Source organism: Anser cygnoides, chromosome Z (genome assembly GCF_040182565.1).
Source record: "Anser cygnoides isolate HZ-2024a breed goose chromosome Z, Taihu_goose_T2T_genome, whole genome shotgun sequence".
Lineage (NCBI taxonomy): Eukaryota > Metazoa > Chordata > Aves > Anseriformes > Anatidae > Anser > Anser cygnoides.
The window spans coordinates 58,957,228-58,979,099 of record NC_089912.1 but is presented as its reverse complement, the minus strand read 5'-3'; the positions used below and the strand labels follow the sequence as shown (position 1 = coordinate 58,979,099).

At 41.4% G+C, this 21,872-nt stretch overlaps 1 protein-coding gene across 2 annotated transcripts in view; it reads left to right on the top strand.

Moving 5' to 3' along the window:
- Positions 1-21,872, top strand: part of LOXHD1 (lipoxygenase homology PLAT domains 1) — a 114,532-nt gene that overhangs the window by 34,809 nt on the left and 57,851 nt on the right. For both annotated transcript variants that reach the window (XM_048051463.2, XM_048051465.2), the window contains exons 13-24: positions 5,656-5,732; positions 6,537-6,733; positions 7,080-7,272; positions 8,081-8,241; positions 10,969-11,266; positions 11,789-11,943; positions 13,227-13,360; positions 14,249-14,397; positions 15,648-15,752; positions 16,456-16,584; positions 17,194-17,358; positions 20,817-20,998. In XM_048051463.2, the coding sequence (XP_047907420.2) occupies positions 5,656-5,732; positions 6,537-6,733; positions 7,080-7,272; positions 8,081-8,241; positions 10,969-11,266; positions 11,789-11,943; positions 13,227-13,360; positions 14,249-14,397; positions 15,648-15,752; positions 16,456-16,584; positions 17,194-17,358; positions 20,817-20,998 (1,945 nt within the window). The remainder of the gene's footprint in view (positions 1-5,655; positions 5,733-6,536; positions 6,734-7,079; positions 7,273-8,080; positions 8,242-10,968; positions 11,267-11,788; positions 11,944-13,226; positions 13,361-14,248; positions 14,398-15,647; positions 15,753-16,455; positions 16,585-17,193; positions 17,359-20,816; positions 20,999-21,872) is intronic.

The following is a 21,872-nucleotide window of genomic DNA, read 5'->3' as shown; positions in this document are numbered from 1 at the left end:
TGGCTCTTTGTAAAGATTTCATTTTGAATTGCCTCCTTTTTTGGCTGTTTATGTGTCTTCCCTCAGCTTGGAGTGATGACCCTGTTCCCCCTAGGTTTTCTCCTGTGTATCAGAAGAGTCCACAGGGTGTTCCCCTCAGGCCAGGGACTAAAAAAAGAGGAAGAAAAAAAAAAAAAGAATAAAAACCGACTTTATCCCCAGGATATATAGGGTGCATTCAGGCTCCAAGTCGCAAACGATGGAATTCCACTCTTCTTACCTTTCTTACAGTCTGTTTTTCCAAGTAAGATCTGTGCTGTTCGTGCGGCTTTGTTTGCTGTCCTTGTGCCAGCATTATCTCCTCCCCTCAGATTGAGAAGTTAACATGACTGATCACCTCCAACCACAGGGGATAGCTGCTCCCTACCACTATCTTTGGTGCCTGTGTCTCTGGGGAGACTGGGGCATCATCGCAGTATACGGGTGTCGTCATGGGTTCTGGAGATATCTGAGGGCGAAGGTGCTCACCCACTGCATCCTCCATCTGAGGGATAAATGTCTCCATGACCTGCAGTGTTTGGATGTTCCCCTCCAGCTCTGTGGGCCAAGGACAGCTTACATCCTCACTGCTTTGGCGGGTGCTCAGAAGGACCTTCTTTGCCTGCTTCTTCAGAGCCAAGAGGCTGAAGTAGGCTTGTCCAAGAAGAGCTGCCTTCTTTTGGTGAGCCAATGCAAGTGAGGTTAGTTAGCTAATACAAGTCTCCATCCAGGGGACGCTGAGTAAGCTTCTATTTCTGCTTGGCCAGTCTCTGGCCAGCCAGTGGACATGCTGATGTTCTCATTGCCTTCATCCCCAAGACCTGATTAACTTCCACTCTTCCACGTAGCACATTTGCATGTTCTGGAGGAAATAACTTCTGCTGCTGCATTCTTATTGAAAGCTGCTCTTGCAGACTTGCTGCAGCTTAGCTGTTCCTCTGAGTCAGCTAGAGGACAAAATGCCTTCCAGCAGGAACATATCTCACGTGTGCAGAAAGCTCCAGAGGTTTCTTACCCCTATAAAAACTATTCAGAGGCTTCTTACCTCTATAAAAACACATACTACGGCAGAGAGCCGTCTAAACAGCTTCTACTATATCTAACGCCCGTAGGATATCCATATAGATCTTCACTACATGTGACTCATTGAAATCTCTGTTCCTGCTCTTTAAGTATTCATATGCATGGCTATGTTTTGTCTTTTAATTTGAAAGCTTTTTTTATGGTTCTATAGGAACATCTATAACCTATAATAGTCACAACAGTTCTATGAGAAGAACAGTCTTCATTTTACAAGGGAGCCAACAGAGATAAAGAGAAGCTAAGTGGATTAAGCGTGAATTTGTGTCAGGTTCAGGAAGAGCATCCAGAAATAATGACTCCCAGGCCTGTGCTTTCAACTCTTAAAACAGTTGGCTGTGAAGAGAAAGGCTTGTAGCTCTTCCTAGAGTCAGTGATGTTTAAAGCGGTCATTTGATCTGTGCACACAAGGAGAAAATGTAACTTCTCCAAGTGTTATTTACAGAATTACTATACCTCACTCAGACGCACGGCAGTATTATTCTTCCCTTATGAGCACACGATATTATAATATCCGTGTTTTTTGGAACTGAACCCTGAATCATTCAGTGATACAGTCGTACTATACATACCTTATACTAGCTGATGTGAAGTAGTTATTGTGATAATAAATAACACTGAAAAATTTGAAATGAAGGAGTTCAACTTTTGCCCCAGAAGTGGAGCCAAACCTTTCCAAAGCTTAGAACTGAGTGTTTCAGTTTTCAGTTTGTTCTCAAGGCTCTGTGGAAGTCCAGGAATGGACTAGTTGACATTCTTTAAAATAGCCTGTTTTTCATAATATTTATATCCCAGACAGAAACAAATTTTCAATCAGGCAGTCATGAGTTCATGATAGGATAGAATTTTTTATGTTATAAATCATTGCAGCTCTACTAAAATCTTCAGTGATACTTTGTTACATTTTTTTTTCTAAGCATATGGACTGCAACATCCTAATTTTTCTCCAGCATAAGGGAATAACATTAATTCTCTGAAGAACAGAGACTATGAATGGGATGATGCACTAGGAGGTCCCTGTAAAAGAACATTTATTCAATCAGATGCCAAAAGTGCTCATCATACAAAGGAACCAGAGAAACCTCCTTGTGTTGCATTAAATACTCTGCAACTTCTGTCTATTTTGTACATAGTTATATACATAAGTAGAATTTAAAGACACATATACAGACATGCTTACATGTCTGAATTTATCTGGGTGTGCTAATCACTCTTGTTGCACATAGGCTCTTATCTACAGGATTTCAAATGCTATATGTGATACCATATTACATTTTTCCAGTGCTTCCCTGACTCTCTGATCCTCTAGAGATTTGTGCTGGAGTATCTTTCATGCTGTATTTGTGTCCACTTTGGGTTATTGGGCATACAATAACCCTGTAAAACCAAGTATGTGACACAAGATGCATGCACACCATTCCAAAATCTGTACTGGTGTGAGAACTACACGCACTGAAATTGCATGGAGGCTTGGCAAAATGAAAGAATGTTTTGACAGGTCTTTTGTATTAGGAATATGATAGCTCTATACAGAAAAATACCATTTTCTGTTGCCTGATGTGTTTATAATGTGTCAATCCATTTGTGTTCAGTGTAAGACTATAAACCCCTGGTTGCAATCTGCTGCTCAGTGATATGCTTTTGGAATTGTGTTGGAGTAAATTTAGGATATTGCAACATATGTGCTGAAGAAAAGGAATACAATTGCATTGCTCATCCAAATACTTTCTCTGTCACTAATTAGAGTCATATTCTTGAGAAAATAGTACTATTCTCTTGGCTGAAAAAAGAAGTAATCAGCTACTTCTACAGCAGCAGCTTTAACCCACTTCTTCCAATCCAAACTCCTTCCCTTGCCATCAGTAGCTGCCAATGTTGGTAGAGGGAAATTATTTACCTAGGGATGTGTCCTCCTTTATTGGATTCCTGACTGCTGAAGCAGTTAGCATTTGTTATGCTGCACACAGAGATCTGTTTCTTGTGGAATGCATTTTCATCCTGCCACCTTGGTGCAGAAGAGATTCATCCTGCTTCATCCCACGTTTCCCTAAAACATCAGCAAATAGGGTGACAAAACATGTTTCCCTAAAACAATAGCGAAGGTGACAAATCAGCAGCATGTACACTGGCAGCAGAAACATCAGCTTGCAGGACCCCAAAAAAAACAGCACCAAGAGAGCAGAAGTTTATTCCACCTTGTGGGCTTCTGCCCTCATGAAAGCCATGTTCAGTGGTCCTGGGGTGGTAGAGGTCAGGCTCAGATTTAGTTGGTCCTCCCAGTTAACTTCCATGTGTCCAGAAGAACCTTGACTTTTGGGATGACGTGATCCCCTAGCCATTGGATACCTGTCCAAGGATGTGAATCCTGAGCCAACATCAAGAACTACATGATACAAAGGTATTAAGGACCAGTTCTACCAGGTAAAAAATAATTCACCCACCCCAAAAGTGTCAACTCATGTAAAGTCTTCCTCTTTTAGGACTTGATGTCTTGGCATGCTCCTCTTCTGCCCTCCTTGCACTCCACCCTTGCTCAATTCCTGATATTAGTTTGCCAGTCTTCCCCACAGATTTTTCTGCTCCTGTAACCCTACCATGCCTTTCCGCCTCCACCAGGGCATGATACTACACCCGATGTCCACATGTTGTGTGAAACCCTCATGCTGATCCCCTTAGCTTTTAGCCCTTTTCAAGCCACCTGCACATGGCCACCTGCTTTACAGAGTGAAAGGGAAGAATACGGGGTAGTCTGCGTACCCGACAACCAGCACAAGTGTATAGGAGAGCTGTGGAGGTGTGTGTCTCTGTGGTGGGGAATGTATGCACCTCTCTTTTGCATGGGGACTTTCTTGCTACTGCTTCTGGGACTGGCTGTCTCCAGCTCCTGTTTGGATTTCTTTCCTGGTGCTGGTTTTCTGTGTGTTTTCTTTGGGCAAGTTGGGTGTGGGAAGGGAGAGGAGACTAAAAAGATAACATTCCTTCAGATGGATGAAATGGACACCTGGCACATCCTCCATATTACAAAATACCTGCCTACCTCCCGGTCACTATGGAAAGTCCAAGTGGTCATGACTGTAATCTGTTTTTTTTTTTTTTTATTACCAGCGAGATGCCATAAAGATGTTTGATCTAGCTATCAGTGGTATTTGTTCATGTCAATTCACTGTTTTCCTTCTGTTTGGCTCATCAGCAAAATCAAAGGTGGAAACTTAATTGGGAAGCCAGCCTTTTTTGTGGTGTGAGGGTCAGCAAGGCAGAGGACGTGTGGCATGGGGCCACTGCAAGAAGCCTGTGGTGCATCTACACTGCATCTCTTTGTGCTGAAGCAGGTTGTCTGTGGTCTGATGTCATCCACATAGCTCTGTGGCCTTCTTTAAAAAGAAGTAACTTCTCAGAATTTGTTTTTCCATTTCTAGTTCTTGGAATTGTTATAGCAATTTAAATATCCTGTGTGACCTGCCAGAGCTTGCTTTTCTGTTTTTCATGCACCCTTACTGGTTTTAAGTACTGTTTTTGACAGCAAAAGATGCTGCTGTAGACAGCTGTGTACTTGGGCTTTCTGTGAACTGCTCCTGCTCTCTTGGCATAATATCTGGGGACAGAAATGGCCCTGCTACACCAGTGTGGGAAACCTGACCCTACACAGATGTTTATGGGAATAAAATGTGTGCTGCAGCAGTCTGGGAAAGAGGGTTTTTTGAAGTGGAAAGTAAGAAGCTTCTACCAGGACATTTGCTGTATGCCATACAACGATTGCTGTATGGCATATGATGCATTTGGGGCTGTGAAAGGGACATCTGTGGAGGTACCAGTTTAGCAATTTGTTCCCCCTCCATTTTCCTTTTGGATTTTTTTCCCTTGAGAGTGTGGCTACATTATGCTTTGTGCCTGTCTCCTCTTTTTGTCTAGTCTAGTCAGATCATTAAATAAATACTGAGAGACAAAGGAAACCCTTCCTTTTGCTGGTACCAGCTATCTCCACAAACCCAGCCCTGAAAATGGGAACAAGAAAACTCAGCTCCCCTCTGCTGAAGTAAGAAGGTTATATGCTTATCTGTAAGAAAAGGAAAAGAGATGATAAACTAGAGTAAACAAACACTAGCCAGAAAAAGAAGAAAAAAAAAAAAAAAGGAAAAGAAAAAAGGGTTTCTGTAACTTTGATGTCATAAAGATTGTAATCATGGCAGCTGGTAATAAAGGCTGCAAGTATTTCCAGTCAATAACGGCCAATGCTTTCAAGAAACCGAGACTGCCCATTTACAGAAATAACTTGTGACTACAGAGCTTGATCTTGCCAGACAGATGGAAGTCACAGGCGATGCTTATCTACTGTGCTCTGAGCAGGGCTCTGGTGATCTCTCTTGGAAAACTGTAGGTTGGAAGTGCGACTGCTGTAGGGTCTGGTCAAGCTCCTGCAAACTTCACAGAAATATGGAACCATGTAATAATGTCATTTTGACTGTGGTGTGGATTTTTACTATGTATGGAGCCAGCCTAGATTTTAAAAGGTCTAATAGGTCCTAATTATTCAAAAATAATTTATTTTTTGTAAACCAGATGGCTTGACAAAAATGAGGATGATGGTCAGATTGTCCGAGAATTAGTGCCTGCTGGGGAGTCACCAATGCTAAAAAGTGAGTTTAGCTTTGAAAAAAGAAGATCTGGATTTGAGCTGTGTATGCACATAATTACTTGTTTTATTGTACTTAATAATTCATGTCAGTTCACGACACTTCAACTGGGCTTTTTTTTTTTTTTGCCATTCTTATGCAGGGAGCTGTAGTAGGTCACTCAGGGGAAATGCCTCTGACCCTTAAATCCCAGCTTATGAGTGGAATTAAATTACATAAAAGAGAATAATTGTTACATTACATATGTAGAAAAGAACTGTGATTTTTAATGTTCTGATTTGTTGAAGAATTGTGGTTGTTTTTGTTGTTGTTGGTGGTTTTATTATTTATTTATTTATTTATGGTATAGCTTTCTCTGAAGGATCTTGAACTGTCACTGTTTTGTTAGAGAAAATTCCATTGAATGATACCGTGTTCCTGGAAAATGTTGACAAAAAATTACACTGACATATTTCTAGAAAACTAGCACTTCAGTACTACAATTTTCTTTAAAAAAACAGTGCTTACTGAAATCAGGTTGAGATGCTTTTTGTTTGGCTAAAAAAAAAAAAATCAAACCTGTTGAATTAAATTGCAAGTACAAAAAAATTGGTGAAATCACCCTACTTGCCTAAGCTCATTTTTATGGCTGGGTAATCATCTAATGGTAAGAGGGAAGAAGATAAGTTATTTTCTGTTTATTAATGCAACTGTTACATCTCTTATATTTTGGTGGATATCTCCAAGATGTGGCAGCCACCTTGTGTTGTTTGCATGGCTGAAAATGTCATTCATGCATCTGTTTTTTGTACATTGATCTCAATTCAGATGTCAGTTATCACATCAGCGTGAAGACAGGAGATATCCCAGGTGCCAGCTCAGACTCCAAAGTTTTCATCAAACTCTACGGTGAAAAAGCAGACACCAGCAAGGAGCCTCTTCTAGTCTCTGATAATGATCTAGGCAATTATTTTGAACGTGGTCGAGTGGATGAGTTTACTCTCGACACGATGGATATTGGGAAGGTAAGAATTAATTGCAGGTGGCTCTGTGCTTCATGCAAGTGGCTGAATTCAGGATCAATATATAGCTAAGGACTGAGTATGATGTAAAAAGCTCTGACCTTTACATCAGAAATTGAGAAATGCATGTGGTACAGACTATTAAATTGGCAGTCTAGGGTATGTGCTAGCATGTGAAATGCCTGTTTTGAGATTATTTTCAAATATATATAGAAATTATTTGTGTACACAATGGAAGAGCAGGGTGCCAGGAGAAGTAGATTTGGATGTATTAAGTAAATTCTGTTTTTGTTTGTTTGTTTGTTTTGTTTTTCCTGCCCTCTTGGTTTTTGTTTGCTTTTTTTAAAAGATCAACCGAATACTGATTGGACATGATAACGTGGGTCTCCGGTCCGGCTGGTTCCTGGCCAGTGTCCAGATCACGGTTCCAGTCCAGGGAAGGCAGTACATGTTCCCCTGCAACCGATGGCTTGACAAAGATGAGGCTGATGGCAGGGTGGAGGTGGAGGTCTACCCAAGTGAGATTGTGCCCATTGAGAAATGTGAGAGAAGACACATTGAGAATAGTGTGATTTTTTTAATAGATAGGATTAAGTTTGTATTATTAGTTTTCTTAATGACCAGGACACCCCTGGGTTAGACATCAAAAAGTTCCTGTCCCAAAGAGCTTATATTAGTGAGGAAAGTAAATTTTTCTTTTTTTTTTTTTTTTGTTTGTTTGTTTGTATTTGTTTCTTTGTTTTGTTTATATTTTTTCCTAAAACAGTTGGAAAAACACTACCAAGTGCTCCTTCTCCTGTTCCCATGTGTCTTCATTACAACATCAGTGGGCTCTGCCTTTTTCACCCTTATGAGTCTTTCTGGACAAAGCCTGGACAAGCACATATCCTGTCCTGCTTGTATTACCACATAGTTTGATATATGTAGACTAAATCCATACTGCTCATTTGACTTATATCAGCAGATTTGTTCTCTTTTAAGGCTAAGGTTAAAATTTGCCTCGGAATCATCGGAAAATATGCGTTTTTCCTCTGTTCTGTGTAACTCCCTCATGTTACATTATGAACATCATGTAACCACCCTATAGTTAATACTGAAATGAAAATCCATTTTAAGGCTCTATTTTGCAGCCTGTTGACACTGGCTTTATAGTTGTAGAAGGGAAAGCTATTAGGTTAGTGCTCAGTGAAGAGTTGTGCTATCTCTTATTTCCTTTGGATAAGAGCAAATGCAGTCACCTCAGCTACATGGTCATTTGTTAAGACAAGGTAATTTAATTTTGAACCTAAGCCCTCAGGATCATTTTATATGAGCTTCTATTCTGATTTAATTGATTTATTTTTGGACTAGTGATAAACTACGAGGTGTCTGTAGTTACTGGAGATGTGCGGGCTGCAGGCACCAATGCCAAAGTCTTCATGCAGATTTACGGCGAGACTGGCAAAACCGAATTGATCATCTTAGAAAACAGATCGAACAACTTTGAGCGGGGAGCCACAGATATCTTCAAGGTATGGTGAAGACAGTCTTTGCTGCTTTTGTGAGGGGAAAGATATGACAAGCCCATACAGAAATATTGTAAGAATAATTGGCCCAATCATCAAAGTAATTGACTTCAAAAAAATTGCCAGGTCTGTTGGCATCTGCTGACTTCTACATCTTTTTGAGGAGCTCTGTATTTCACGGAGTGACTTTTATATTCTCAGGGACTGATAGCAAAGGTGTCATAGGAAAACATAGCCCACTAGCTGCTTTTGTTTACCTTTCCTTTCAAAAGGAGATACTTAGGCTAGATTTCAAAAGATTGTAAACTTATATTTTGTGCCTGACCACGTCATTGTCCCTTTTATTTATCCAGTCAGGAAAAAGGAAACAAAATATAAGAAATTCCAGCTTTGCCTCTAATCACACATGTCATTTATGACAAGTACAATTTTATAATTTTAGGACAAGTACTATGCAGGCCCAATCCAGCATAGATTTGCTGCTGTAATTTCTGCAAGCATATGACTGCCCCATGGTTTTTACTACCTATAACATTAGTCCAACATGCACAGTACAGTCATGGTGTGTAAGGTGCACAACATGCTCCTCCAACTATCAGTCTGGCCAGCATTTAAGTCTGTACAGCAGTGTCCATAACTCCTTTAGAGGAATGCAACAGTAAGCAGTGTGTGAGCCAGGACCCAGCTAATCCAGCAAGAGATCCTGGACTGACAAAGCTGACCACCACAGTGTGGTTGGGCATCTTCTGCTGAGTCAGGCCTGGCTATGTTGGGCCACCATCCTCTTCAGGCTTGCTTGCTCACTTGCTTGGTTTCTGTTTCCAAAGAAACTGAGATTTGAGGCAAAGGAATGGTCTTGGTTCTTGCCCTGATGTGGGGTCAGAGTGGGACAAGATGTGCTGTCAGGGCATGTCAGAGCCACATCCTTGTCTAGTGATGTAACCTCAGGAGGCACCAATATCCGGACAGTAAAGAACAAAGTCCAGATGGAAGCCGAATGTAAGGCATACCTGTTGTAAGTGTTAACAGCACGAGGATCAGCATCGAGGTGCCTTGAGGTCTCTGATCCACCTCAGCACAAAGTTACGCACCTACTTGCAATCTAGTTGAGTAATCTGCCCTGAAACATCAAGACTGGGATATCCTTCCCGTTGCCAGAGGTCAACAGGGTTGCCCTTCTCACGAGCTTTTCTATGTTTTTGTATTGTGTATTTTGGAGTTCAGTTAATCTCTTCTTGCCCCAGTTTGTTGCTTTTTAGAATGGAGTTAGTGATGTTTATCAATTTCTATTGAGTTCTTTGGGACCAAAGATGATTAACACCTTATAAACACTTGCCTATTTAAAACTCTTTATAATTTTAAGATTGTATTTCTCTGATTTTAAAGGAAATAATGAGGAATAAAGCCAATATCAGATTTATAATGAAGCCATATGTACAGTCTTCTGTTTACATAGCTATATTTATTATCCTCTCCAGCATGTTTATTGCTGGACTTTAAAGTTATGACCATTTTCTGTGTTGGTGTTTTTTTGTTGTTATTTGTTGGGGTTTTTTTCTCCTGTATGTGCAAGGCAGAAGCTGTGAAGCATTAATAGACATAGCCTCTAACTCGTTCATGATATGAATATTTACAGAAAGATATAGACAAGAATAAGATTGTGTGAGCTAAATGTTAATAGGAAATGTCATCAGTTATAGACAGGGAATGCAGGATGATTGCAGCAAATCTAAGAGTAAAGAAGTATAAAGAAAAATGCATTCTTTATGCCAGGACAGCTGGATCAATTTTAGTTTTCTGATAAGCATCTTGTGTACAATTGACTTTGTTTTAATCTACTACAGAAAAAAATGCTTCTAGACTGAAACCTTTTTGCCAAGTTGCCAAATTTCAGCCTGAAACAAATGTTTGCAAGTTTTGTGACATATGCACTTTCTATCAGCACAAGCAATCATCAGAAACAAGTGATTGGTTGTTGAAGGATTGCATGGCATAAAAGCCTTCGATCCAACTTCATTAGGTAATAATACAGACAAATAATCTAAACCAACAAGGTTTTGTATCTGCTATATTGACTAGACAGATGGAAATCTTCCTTCTTATTCAGTCTTCTGTCACTGATGTATTGCAATCATGAATGGATTGTATCCTCTCTGCAACACTAGCAAAGTGACAAGATACTCTTCTTACATCTCATTTTCCAGGTGAGATATAAGGAGAAGGACAGTCCAAATCCAAGGTCCACGTCAGAGCTTAGGTTATCTGAGTCCACGTTTGCTGCCTATTATTGCTCCTTACTTAGTTCATATATCATGCTAGACATTAAATATATCTTATTATTCCTTTCAAAAAGAACTCAGGCACCTTGGAGCTCATGAAGTAGTATATTTGGCATATTCACTTTTATTGATGATATGGAGACAATGCTGGGGAAGGGAGAAATGAAGTAGGGAGACCAGTAAGTAAGAATTCAGCTCCTATCCCATCCACAGTTGTTCTGGATGTCTTCAGATCAGCCTGTTAAGATGTGATTTGTTATTGAAAGCATAAAACAGGAAGGAGAAAGTAAAGGTAAACAGATTTAAAAAAAAAAAAAAAAAGGCCTTATTCTCACTTCTCCAGTCAAGTAGCTGTTCTGGTTGATAGAGGTGATGCTCCTCATTTTTATGAATGTGTTTTCTGAAATGAAGATGTTTTATGCCCTGTTGGGCGTTGACTTTCCTTTGATGGCAGATAGAGGCTGCAGATGTTGGCAAGATTTATAAGATTCGGATAGGCCACGATGGGAAAGGAATTGGGGATGGCTGGTTTCTGGAAAGTGTCACGCTGAAGCGGCTTGCCGTGAAGATGAATGAGTCTGATAAAAAGAAGAAGAAAAAGAAAAAGTCTGAAGAGGTGGAAGAGGAGGAGACCAAGGTGGAGGAAGTAATAGATGTCTATACGTTTGTGGCACACCGCTGGCTGGCTAAAGATGAAGGTGACAAGGAGCTTGTGGTAGAACTGGTGCCTGATGGGGAATCTGTCCTGGAGGGTAAATATCAGAGGGAATGTGCATGTGTGCGTGGATACAGCAGTTACATGAAGGTCAATAACCATGCTGCAGTGCTTTGCATGACCACTTATGGCTCCCCAGCCATCCCACTGCCCCAGGCCCACAACGTAGCTTGCACTATGGATTGGCTGATCAGCTCTGGGGAGGAGGACAGTGGTGAAACTGGAGACAGACAGAACTGGGAATATGCTAGGGAACTGCTACAGGATTCTCCAAGCCATGTCTGGAGAACTTGGGTTGTGAGTTCCATGATTTGCCACCGTAGCTGAGAGTTTAGAAGGTTCTAACTATTTGTATGGTTAATGCCAAGGAATAGAGAAAGATGATGCCCCTCATATTTTAGGATAGATGCAAGCGTTTTAATGCATTCCAGATAAAAGCTTTCTTAAAGCCAATTGCCCCAGTGGTTTTGGGTCACACACTACTATGGTGAGCCACAGATCTGACGATATATGGCTATTTCTGGGGTCCTTTCATCTCTCTTCGCAATTTAACTTGCAGAGAACACATACGAAGTCCACGTTCTCACTGGAAATGTGTGGGGGGCTGGGACGGACTCTAATGTCTTCTTGAGCATCTATGGCGTAGGAAGAGGAGACACGGGTGAGCGCCAGCTGAAAAGGTCCAATAACCTCAACAAGTTTGAAAAGGGCCAGGTAATGCATGAACTCAATTCACTGGAGCAAGCAGAAGGGTGGCAGAGCTCTCTTAGTTATCATGCTGGTAATTCATTACTGTCTCTTCTCTGTGAGGCTGTTTCTTCTTCTAGCTTAAAGCTCAGATGTGTTTTATTTCTGAAATTTACATTTAAAGCAAAACACCTCAAAATATTTTCCAGAGGAAATCCATTTGAATAATAAGCTGAACACTCTTCTGTGTTGGAGCCACCTTTTGCATCTGCTTCCTGTAAGCATTCTGGTAACAACATTTCCTGCCAGGAATACTTGAAAACCACAAACTGTAAATTAATATTGGAGCACATTTGTGAGGCAGTTCAAGCCATGTTAGTATTTAGATTGCAAATACAATTCTAAATTCTTGACTCAACCAGTCAGGGAATAAAAGCAATATTGCATGGTGTGCTATAATTAGGTTATAATCCAATCCAATTAAACAACATCTCTTGTAAGTTGAATATTTGCCATAAAAATGCTTATGAACAAATAACCAACAACTATTATAGCCAGACATTATTGAAGGAATTATTTTGAATAACAAAAAATTATGGAGACAGTAAGCAGTTGTGGAAAACTTGCAATAAGACAAAGAGAGCCTAAGGTTGTTAAATAAGCTGTTAGCTGTGATTTATGAGCTTGGCACTGGTGAGTGTGCAACCTGCACGTGGTTCTTCATTCAGTGGGAAGAACTCCAAGCTGCAAATGTATTGCCCTCTGCTCTTGGGAGTAGAAACCCAAAGTCCACCAACAAGTTAATCACGTTAAGATGTTTAAATTGTTATCATAACAAGGCCCATCCTGTCACACTAATACTGTTAATAAATGAACCTCATGGTTGCAGTAAATGACAAAAGGAAAAAAAAAATCTCCAGTTTGAAGTAAAGCACATGGAAGCACAGATGAGAGTTTCCTTGGAGTTAGTGTTTGTGTCCAGTTCCAGAGTGAAACTGAAGGGAAATGCTAACCCTGAAAGGAATGAGATTTAAGAGAGATTAGTTAAACCTACAGGAGGCTGAAACTGAGATGAGGTAAAGAAAGGAATGAAGGGTTGTGTAGCTCCAAGGCTGTTACTCTGTTGTAGGAGCCAAGTGAGAGTGCTAACGGGACAACCCACAGCTCTGGAGTTATGTAGTTATATATCCACCCTACAAGGGAGACTTACAAGCACTTTTAATTTTAGTAGGGAAAAAATTGCCCTGGCTACTGCCTCTCCTTCCCCCTTTCTGGGAAGCGCAGTCACTTGCCTCTTGCCTCCTGTGCAGGTGGACGTGTTCACCATCAAAGCCATTGACCTGGGCGAGCTGAAGAAGCTGAGGATCCGCCACGACAACTCTGGTGGTAGCCCAAGCTGGTTCCTGGAGAGGGTAGAGATTGTTGACCTCAAGGAGAGCACCACGTGAGCAGCCTGTAGCACATTTTCTGTGTGGTCAGGGAAAGGGGCTTTTTCTCAGGAGACTGCAGAACTGTGGGAAGGCAGAGGAGATGCAGAAGGACATCACCATAGCTCCTCACCAGCTCACAGGGAGCAGGCATCCTATGGGAGTCCCGTGTCTTTGTGAAGTTGCAGTGAGTGTAGGGCCTTTCTGGGAAATCTCTGTGTGGGGTTTTGCTGTCCCAGCATCTCTGCAGTTTGGGAACCAGCTGAGTTCTGAAGGAAACCTCACCTTTCTGTTTATCCTGGGAGTATTCTCCCTCATGAAGAGGTTCCCTCACAGAGCCTGCAGCTGCATGCCTCCTTGCAAGGCTCTGCTCTGGTCTCACCTCACATTTCCTTTCTATTTTGTACCTAATGCAAACAGCTGGGTCACAACCAAGTCCTGATCCCATGATTTTCACAGACAAAGCTTAAGGTGTTAGAAATCTTAAATACATGCTTGCCTTTGAGCTGGAACTTATTTAAAAGTTGCACAGTGCGCTGGTGGGTGGGACTGCTCATAAGGACCTCATGATGGGTCCACTCTTCATAAGTATAAAATGCTTGGAAGACTGCAGTTTTCCTTGAGTTACTTTACTTCTGGAAGTGAAAAGTAAAAGGATTTGGTCATATTGGGCTGGCAACTCAGAAACAGCACTTTTCAGTAAATGCTCACTAACCTGTTTATGGATTAAGTTCCCAGTAAATAACAAACAATACCAAAGCTCAAGGACAGAAACATGTATTATTCAGCTCTGAGCAATCTTTTTATTTTTTATTTTTTAAAGTAACCTCTGATCTGTGCATATTTATGTTATTAAAGCCTGTGAAGTCCTGTGTAAGTGCTGGGTGCTGCTGTCATTCTTGTAGGTATTATTTTCCATGCCAGCGGTGGTTAGCAGTTGAGGAAGATGACGGTCAGATTGTCAGGGAGCTGGTCCCAGTGGATGAAGCATTTGTAAAGAAAGATTCGGAAAATGATGGCCAGTCTCTTGCAACGCTGGGCCTGGAACAGAAAGGTCTATGTTAGCCTTGTATTTCTTCCAGTATGGGGTTGAAAAGGAACCAAAGTATTAGTAGTGCTAAGGGCATTACCGGTTAGCGTTGGCTGGGCTGTAATTCAGCCCCAACCATGAAGTTTCCAGGTGTGAATGAAGTGTGAAGTGCATGTCAGCCAGTGAAGGGTGGACACTCCTCATTTTTGGGTGATTTAATCATCTTGCAAGATTGGACCCAAAGAGAGAAAGCTAGGAGGATGGATCATGTGTTTAGTCATCATCTCTCAACTGAAACTTACATTAGTTGTTAATATCTAAGGCATAAATCCCAGCTATTTCACATGGTGGACTAGAATGGTTAAATGTTTTAACAAGAAACTGAGCAGAGAGCAAGCACAATCAGGGAAAGGGAAGAGACCTAAGTTTGTTTCCGTTTCCATCTTGCATCTGTTGTCTTCCAAATTAATTTTGTCTCTATTGTACCTAATTTTACACAGAAACCACAGAACAATGATACCTTCCTGGGTCTGATGTGGCAAGGTGCTGAATGCCCAGCACTTCCACTGGCTTCTCTGCCTGCAAAAGCTCTTAAGCTCTCCCTTAGCTCTCCCTCCAAAGGCTTTTGAATACATGAATAATTTCCACAAATTACATAGGACCTGCTGGCTGAGCAGCATCTTGGAAAACACATATCTCACTATAGCAGAAAGGTGCTGTTCTGGAAAACTTGAGCAGGTTTTTGTAGCTCAGTGAAGGCTATATTAGACTTTTCCATATTTCTAATGAATTTACTGAACTTGCTAGATGATGGTGCAGTAGGAACCTCCCTAATGATGCTGTTGTGAAGAATGCGTTTGTGAATATGAACTGTGTATGTCGAAGTATGCATATGTTCTGGTATGTGTTATGTGCACTTGAATTATTTGGTGCTATTAGAATAAACAGAATGTCCCCCCACCCCCTCCACCCCAAGAAATATTATTGTAGATAAAGGCAGCTTTGAGGAATCTTAGAGATGCCCAGGCAGCAAATAGGAAGGGTGAGCACATTTCTCATCTGTAAATATGCAGACAATGTTCTGAATGACTGGAGCAGCAGAAGACTGTGCAACCAGATAGCCCTGCTCACAGCATATGGCAGGAATTAGAGATTACAACATGGCTGCAATCAGTCAAAATAAAGCTCAAACCAAATTCAAACGTATGCAGTAAAAGTAGAATTAATTCCTGTTCAGACTTCACACTCTTAAATTAAGAAATTTTATCTGACAGCTAAATCAACTACATACACCGTGAAAGTGAAGACTGGAGACAAGAAGAATGCTGGGACGGATGCCAACGTCTTCATCACTCTCTATGGAAGTAAAGATGATACAGGTATGGCTCTATGTGATGGAAAGGGGTGGCACCTCACGGGTGGATATAGATGTCTGAGAAGACAGGTCACAGTCACTTTTTGCTTCCTCAATGCCCATTCCTCAGTCTTTTTTAGGACAACTTCATGTTCTCGCTGTCTCTGCATACAACATGATAGCTGGGAGCATACCACCAGCTGCTGTAAATCATTGCTGAACTTCGAGATGCTGATTTGCACCAGCTGCCGGTCTGAAGGCTTTAATTTCAATTATAGAAACAGCACAGTTGCCTGGGACTACATTGCTGAGCAGTGAATGTGGTGACTGATTTGCTTTCCTCAGCAGTGAATCAGCATGCTCCTGAAATCCAGCCCTGCTCTGCCTCTCCGAGTGGCCCAGGAGTATTTAATCAGCTGATGAGCTATGTGCAGGGACTCTGGTGGCTGTGGCAGAGAACCGAGGGGTAGGACCCCTTTCCTTAGCTGCAGGCACACAGCATGACAGCACTGTCCATGGGGCACAGCCAGTGGATCACTCAAGCAAAGAGTTTCCTTGGGTGCGGGCGTTGATAGAGGTTTGGGTTCAGAGGGCGGGGGGACAAAGCTCAGATCTCGAGATGAAAAGCCATTTTTCATGCTTTTAGCCATCTCCCTTGTTCCACTGCTGACATTCCCAGAGGATTTGTTTCACACGCTGAACAATGTCCTTTTGCATCACCACAACAGGGATAGTCAGCCTAAAGGCCTCAAAGATTAACAAGAACAAATTTGAGCGTGGGAAGGTAGATGAGTTTACAGTGGAGTCTGTGGACATTGGAGACCTAAAAAAAATCAAGATAGGCCATGACAATAAAGGTAAGATAATCTGCTTTGTAATTTAGTATTTCTATGGGGTTCAGCACATTGCTGTATAAAACCTCTTCCAAGACCCCAAATGTAATTTACCTTTTGGTGATGGATCCTTGCTGTCACATTGTCTGTTGTTGTCACAATCTTTGCTGTTAATGTTATTTAAAAAAAAAAGGGGGGGGGAGGGGGAGTTTTTCTTGTTCACCATGAGACCTACAAACTTGTCACATCTATTTATCAATATTTTTGTTGTTTTCATTATCAGGTGCTAACTGCTTTTCAGACATAGATGTGTCTCAACTACAAACAAGGGAAGCACTGAAAGGATACACTGATTCCTTCCTTATGGGGCACTGAGGGATAAGTGTTGATAACTTCCCCATTAATCCAAATTAATCCAACCAATGGAGTGAATAGAACTTCCACACGCACATCTTCAACTTGTTGCATATAGAAGTAAAGTGCATTAGTTCAAACCTGGTCAATCCGCTTGCAATGGTCTCTATGATTTCTACTCCATTGGCAAAAGAGGAAAATTTATTCTTGGAGGTCTGGAAGGCAGTGATTCATTTGCTGTTGTCTGTAAAGGTTATGTGTGTATCTCTCCAATCACAGGTAATTCAACTGGCTGGTTTCTGGAATGGGTGGAAATCGATGCCCCATCCCTGGGCCAATGCCTCAAGTTCCCTTGTGGCCGTTGGCTGGATAAATCAGAGGATGATGGAGCCATTGAGAGAATTATCTTCCCTGCAGAACTGCAGACAACAGAATATATCCCATGTGAGCAGAACACTATTTCCCCAGGATACGCCCATCATTACAGAAGATAAAATCTCACCAGTTCATGTTTTATTGGCTTGGCTTCTCCCCGGACTTGTCTTTGAGAAATTTATAAATACATAATATGCCAATTTCTCCAATTACTACAAGAAAGTTCCTCTGGGTTCTCTAGACTAATGTTTCCTGTATTTTCCAAATCGAAGTGTCATTAGAAGCTATGTGACCATGTACGACTGCCTTTTTGCTCCCTCTTGTCCTTTCATCTCCAAGTCCTTAGCTCATTTCATGCTGTTTTCCCCATCTCCAGTTTCCCTTTGATCTCCCTCCATGCTAATGTTGCTGTTTCTGATGTCAAAGCAGACACTTGTGGTTTCACTTCCTAGCCTTGGTCCCACCAGTGCCTTTGGCACCGTGCACCCCTCTCTTGCTGAAGGGCCCTCTTCCACAATTGTGTCAGTGTGGTGCTTTTCTGACAATGTTGCACCAGCCTGACTCTTTCAAGATTCTCCATTTTTCCTCAATCTTCACTTCACTCCCCTTTAAATTAATGTTTGGGGTAAACCCAGAGCTGGTATCAAGAGCTACTGCCTGCAGTTACTTAGTTAGATATCAACATTTACAGCTTCCCAAACACTCTTTCTCTGCCTCAGTTTCCTTCTTCATAAGTAATTGTAAGAATAACTACATAAAGACTGTCAACCACTTTGACTCCTTTTGACTGTCAACCATGGCTGATGCTGAAGGTCTCTTTCATACTGGCCAGCTATCCACATATCCACATACACGTATCCTGCAGTCTCTAAGCTAAAATCAGCTTTCTTTTCTGAAGACATCTGCCATTTGTACCTCCACAATGCTCTGACCAAGGTATTCCTAGTGTCTTTCTTTCCCTAAACTGTCTGGAGTGGAAGAACAGATGCTCTTTGCTCCCCTCCTCACTTTCATCAGTCTCCTGGAATATGACATAGTCCTTATGTTTGAAAGAATAAATTGGTAAATACAGTGAACATGTTCATGGGAGTGAGTGTAAACCAGAGACCTTGTACGTGCTTCTCAGCAGGTTCTTCCCTGTTATCCCAGTCAATACACATTTGGATGCAGATGTTGACTATATAATTTATTAATGTCCCAGTACATAACAATGATGTAATAGTTTCTGGAATGCCGTGCCTTTGAGTACACAGTGTATGTAAACCTGATTTTTGTCAGCAGTCCACGTTCAGCATGTGAGAATAGGTCTCTAGCAAAAGAGTCACACCAGACTCGGCGTTAGCTTAGGCAGTTTCCCCATTCAAACCATTCCCGCCATGCTGTTTACTGCATTCTAGTTTCCTAACTATTAACCTGGTGGTTTCAGTGTGCCAGAGGTAACTAAAATGGTTGGACTTGTTTTATGATGACTCGTGGCCGATTGGTCTCATGAAGAACGAAAGATGAAAACATGTCATTGGCAGTCCAATTAAAAACACGCCTGTGGGGATACTGCTTTAAAAGTGCCATGTGTATGGGACGGGAGTCTGACAACTGAAAGTTGTGCTGCTAGTGACCTTGTTACGTGCTGCTTTGCTGATTCAGTTCTAAGTTGGTGTTAATATTCAAACAGCAAAAGCAAGCACCACAGATTTCAGTAGAGAAAATCATTTTTAATTCATAATGCATAGCACGTGATTTTTGGTCTCCAGGATTTATTTTTTTTTCCCCTTACATATTGGAGAAACTATTCTAGTTTACCTGGAACACAGTAGAGCAGATTTTGTTGGATTGGGCAGAAAGAATATTAAGTACCTCCAGGCTGACTCTCTGTAAAAGAAAACTTCATCTCCGTTCTCCCGAGGGCTGTATGTAGAGAGCCTGTGTTTTTAATGAATGATTAGCCTCCGATATGCATAATCAGAGTTACTCCAACAGTAACAGACACCGTGCCAGAAACACTCCCTTTACCCTTCAGAGATGCTGAATCTGAAATACAGCACAAAGCACTGTTGTGTAAAGAATAGCAAAGATGACTGAAGTCGCTGCAGCGTAGGAGGGTGCAGATGACAAGCAGCTGAAAAGATCTTGGTGAGGGACATGAAACGGTGGAAGGTGGGTGGGCGGTGTATGGGAGAGGGACAGCAGGGATCCCGGTGATAGTGATGGGTGTTGAGTGCAATGCTTGTGGGTAAGCGATGTGGATACTGGGATTATGTCTGCCCAAAGTAAGGAGAAGCCCCTGCAGCTGATAGATGGTGCCCAAGTCTTACCTGACATTTACCACCTATAGATTTCAGAGAGGAGTTAAAAGAGACAGATGTTGGACTCAGCCTGCCAAATGGCACCCCTGATCTTACATGTAAGTCCTCAAGACACCGAGTGTCTGATTTCCCACTATTATCAATAGATGTTTGGTCACTCACAAGTGGTGGATTTGCAGAACGATTCAGCTAATCCTCATAAAGATGACTGCTTTTGCTTGTCCGTCTCTTTCTCCAAACTCCACTGACTTTAGTGATTACATCTCCTTTGGCTTCAAGGGAGATTTACACCTTTATTTGATGTGTGGACATCTGAATCTTGGTTTCCTAATTTGTGAGCTGAACAGCATCTCACCTTGGAAAATGGGTGGGAAGGGACTTGACCGAGGATATTCAGCAAGTCTGGAGCAGAGGCAGGAATAGAGTCCCATTCTTATTCCTGGGCCAGTCTTGTTCCTCTGCGAGTCAGGCTCCAGCTGGAGTCAGGACTGAGAAGCTGTGAAGATAGGGAAGGACAAGAGGGGACATCAGATCTTGGGCAATGGGACATTCTGGAGAAAACAAGGGAACAGAATCAGGAAGTATGTAGAGGCTTGATCCTTATTGTCCTGCACTCCCCACTGATCTGCTAGTATTTTACCTTGTTTGCCTGGGTGTTAAGGACTATGTGCTGTCAAAGAATAAGGTGATACTATGAAAAAACCAGATCAGAGTGGATAGCAAGGTGTTTTATTTCTTTTCCTTCTAATTGATTCTTATTACTTGTTCAGTAGTGAAAGAAACAGGAGTTTTTTTTTACAAACAAAGCTATCTTGAATATTTATATAATGCCTCCAGTTGGCTTAACTTCATCCATCTGGCCGGTTGCTCAAAAATTTTTCAAATCATGATTTACTTTAAGACTTGAGCTGTTGAAGTAAATTATCTTCCAGTAATTTTAGATGGCTGATATAAATATATGGAACACTTTCTGATCATTTGATAAGCCCCAAAATCTCAGTAAATGGACTTGATTCATGGTCATTTGGTTTTATAGGGTTAAAAGGAATTCCTCTGGATTCTCATAATACAGATGAGCATAATAACTAAATGAGCAGAAGTGAAATTACTACCCCATGCTCTTTAACAGCTGATTTTTCTAACCCAGATTTTATTTTAGGAACATTCATCTGCTGCTTGCGAACTTTTAAAATTATCATTATTTTCTGCCACTTTCTAAACCAGTTGTTCCTTACGAGATCACCGTCTACACCAGCGATATCTTTGGAGCTGGCACAGATGCAGACGTCTTCATTGTTCTCTATGGAAGCGATGCAATCTGCACTCAGCAAAAATCCCTGTGCCTCAACAAGAGAGAGCAAAGAATGTATTTTGAAAGGAACTCAGTGAATCAGTTCATCGTGGAGGTAAAACCACAGACATTTGCTCTCATCTTAGGTTGCCCCGAGGGGATTAGGAAGAGAAAATGTAACAAAGCGGGAAATTTTCCTCTTTTAAGGAAAGCTATTTGGCTCTTTTGCTCACAGAATGTGAGTTTAAATCCCTGTTCTACAACAGATTTACCATGTATTGGAGCAAATCACTTCTTATTGAGCAACTCAAAGTTAGTAGCAACTCAAAGTTATCAACACACGGTGTCCCTGTGGCCTGAAGCCATGTTAAACCTTGTAAGGGCTGGTTCAGTTTTATCATGGAGAGGAGATGTACCCATGCAGAGACAGAGAGTTGCCTTTCCATGTCAAGTTGAGAGGCACTAATGAAAGGTCAATGCATAGGAGTCTTTGCATCTTCCATTCCCTAGACCATTCTCTGGCATCAGACTAAGTGTGTGCTGGGTCTAACATGTGTCCCTCTCTTTACCACCCGTATTTGCTTGCAGTTTTGCTTTCCCTCACAGTTTGTAATACTTTGAAATGAACCAATCTTTGAAGTATCTCTGAAACTAGGTGGCCTAGTATTTAAGATCCCTATGCATTGTTTCATGCTCCTGTTTCAGCAGATCATACTGAAGTGTCTAGTCCATAGTGCTCACTGCTTGCAAAGTGCTCCATTTGGGTTGGATAGTCTGTATTTTGTTCTAACTCAATGGCAAGCCGAGCATCATGGTATCATGTTTTCCTTCTCTGGCTCCTCTGACAGAGAGATTGATACTTTGCTGCAGGCACCAGGATTTTCTGAATACATGGACTAACTTTTTGAAAGATCTTATCAAGTGTTTACCAAAGTATTTGCATATGTATACAAATAGTAAACCACTGCATGTGAATGACTGCACTCATT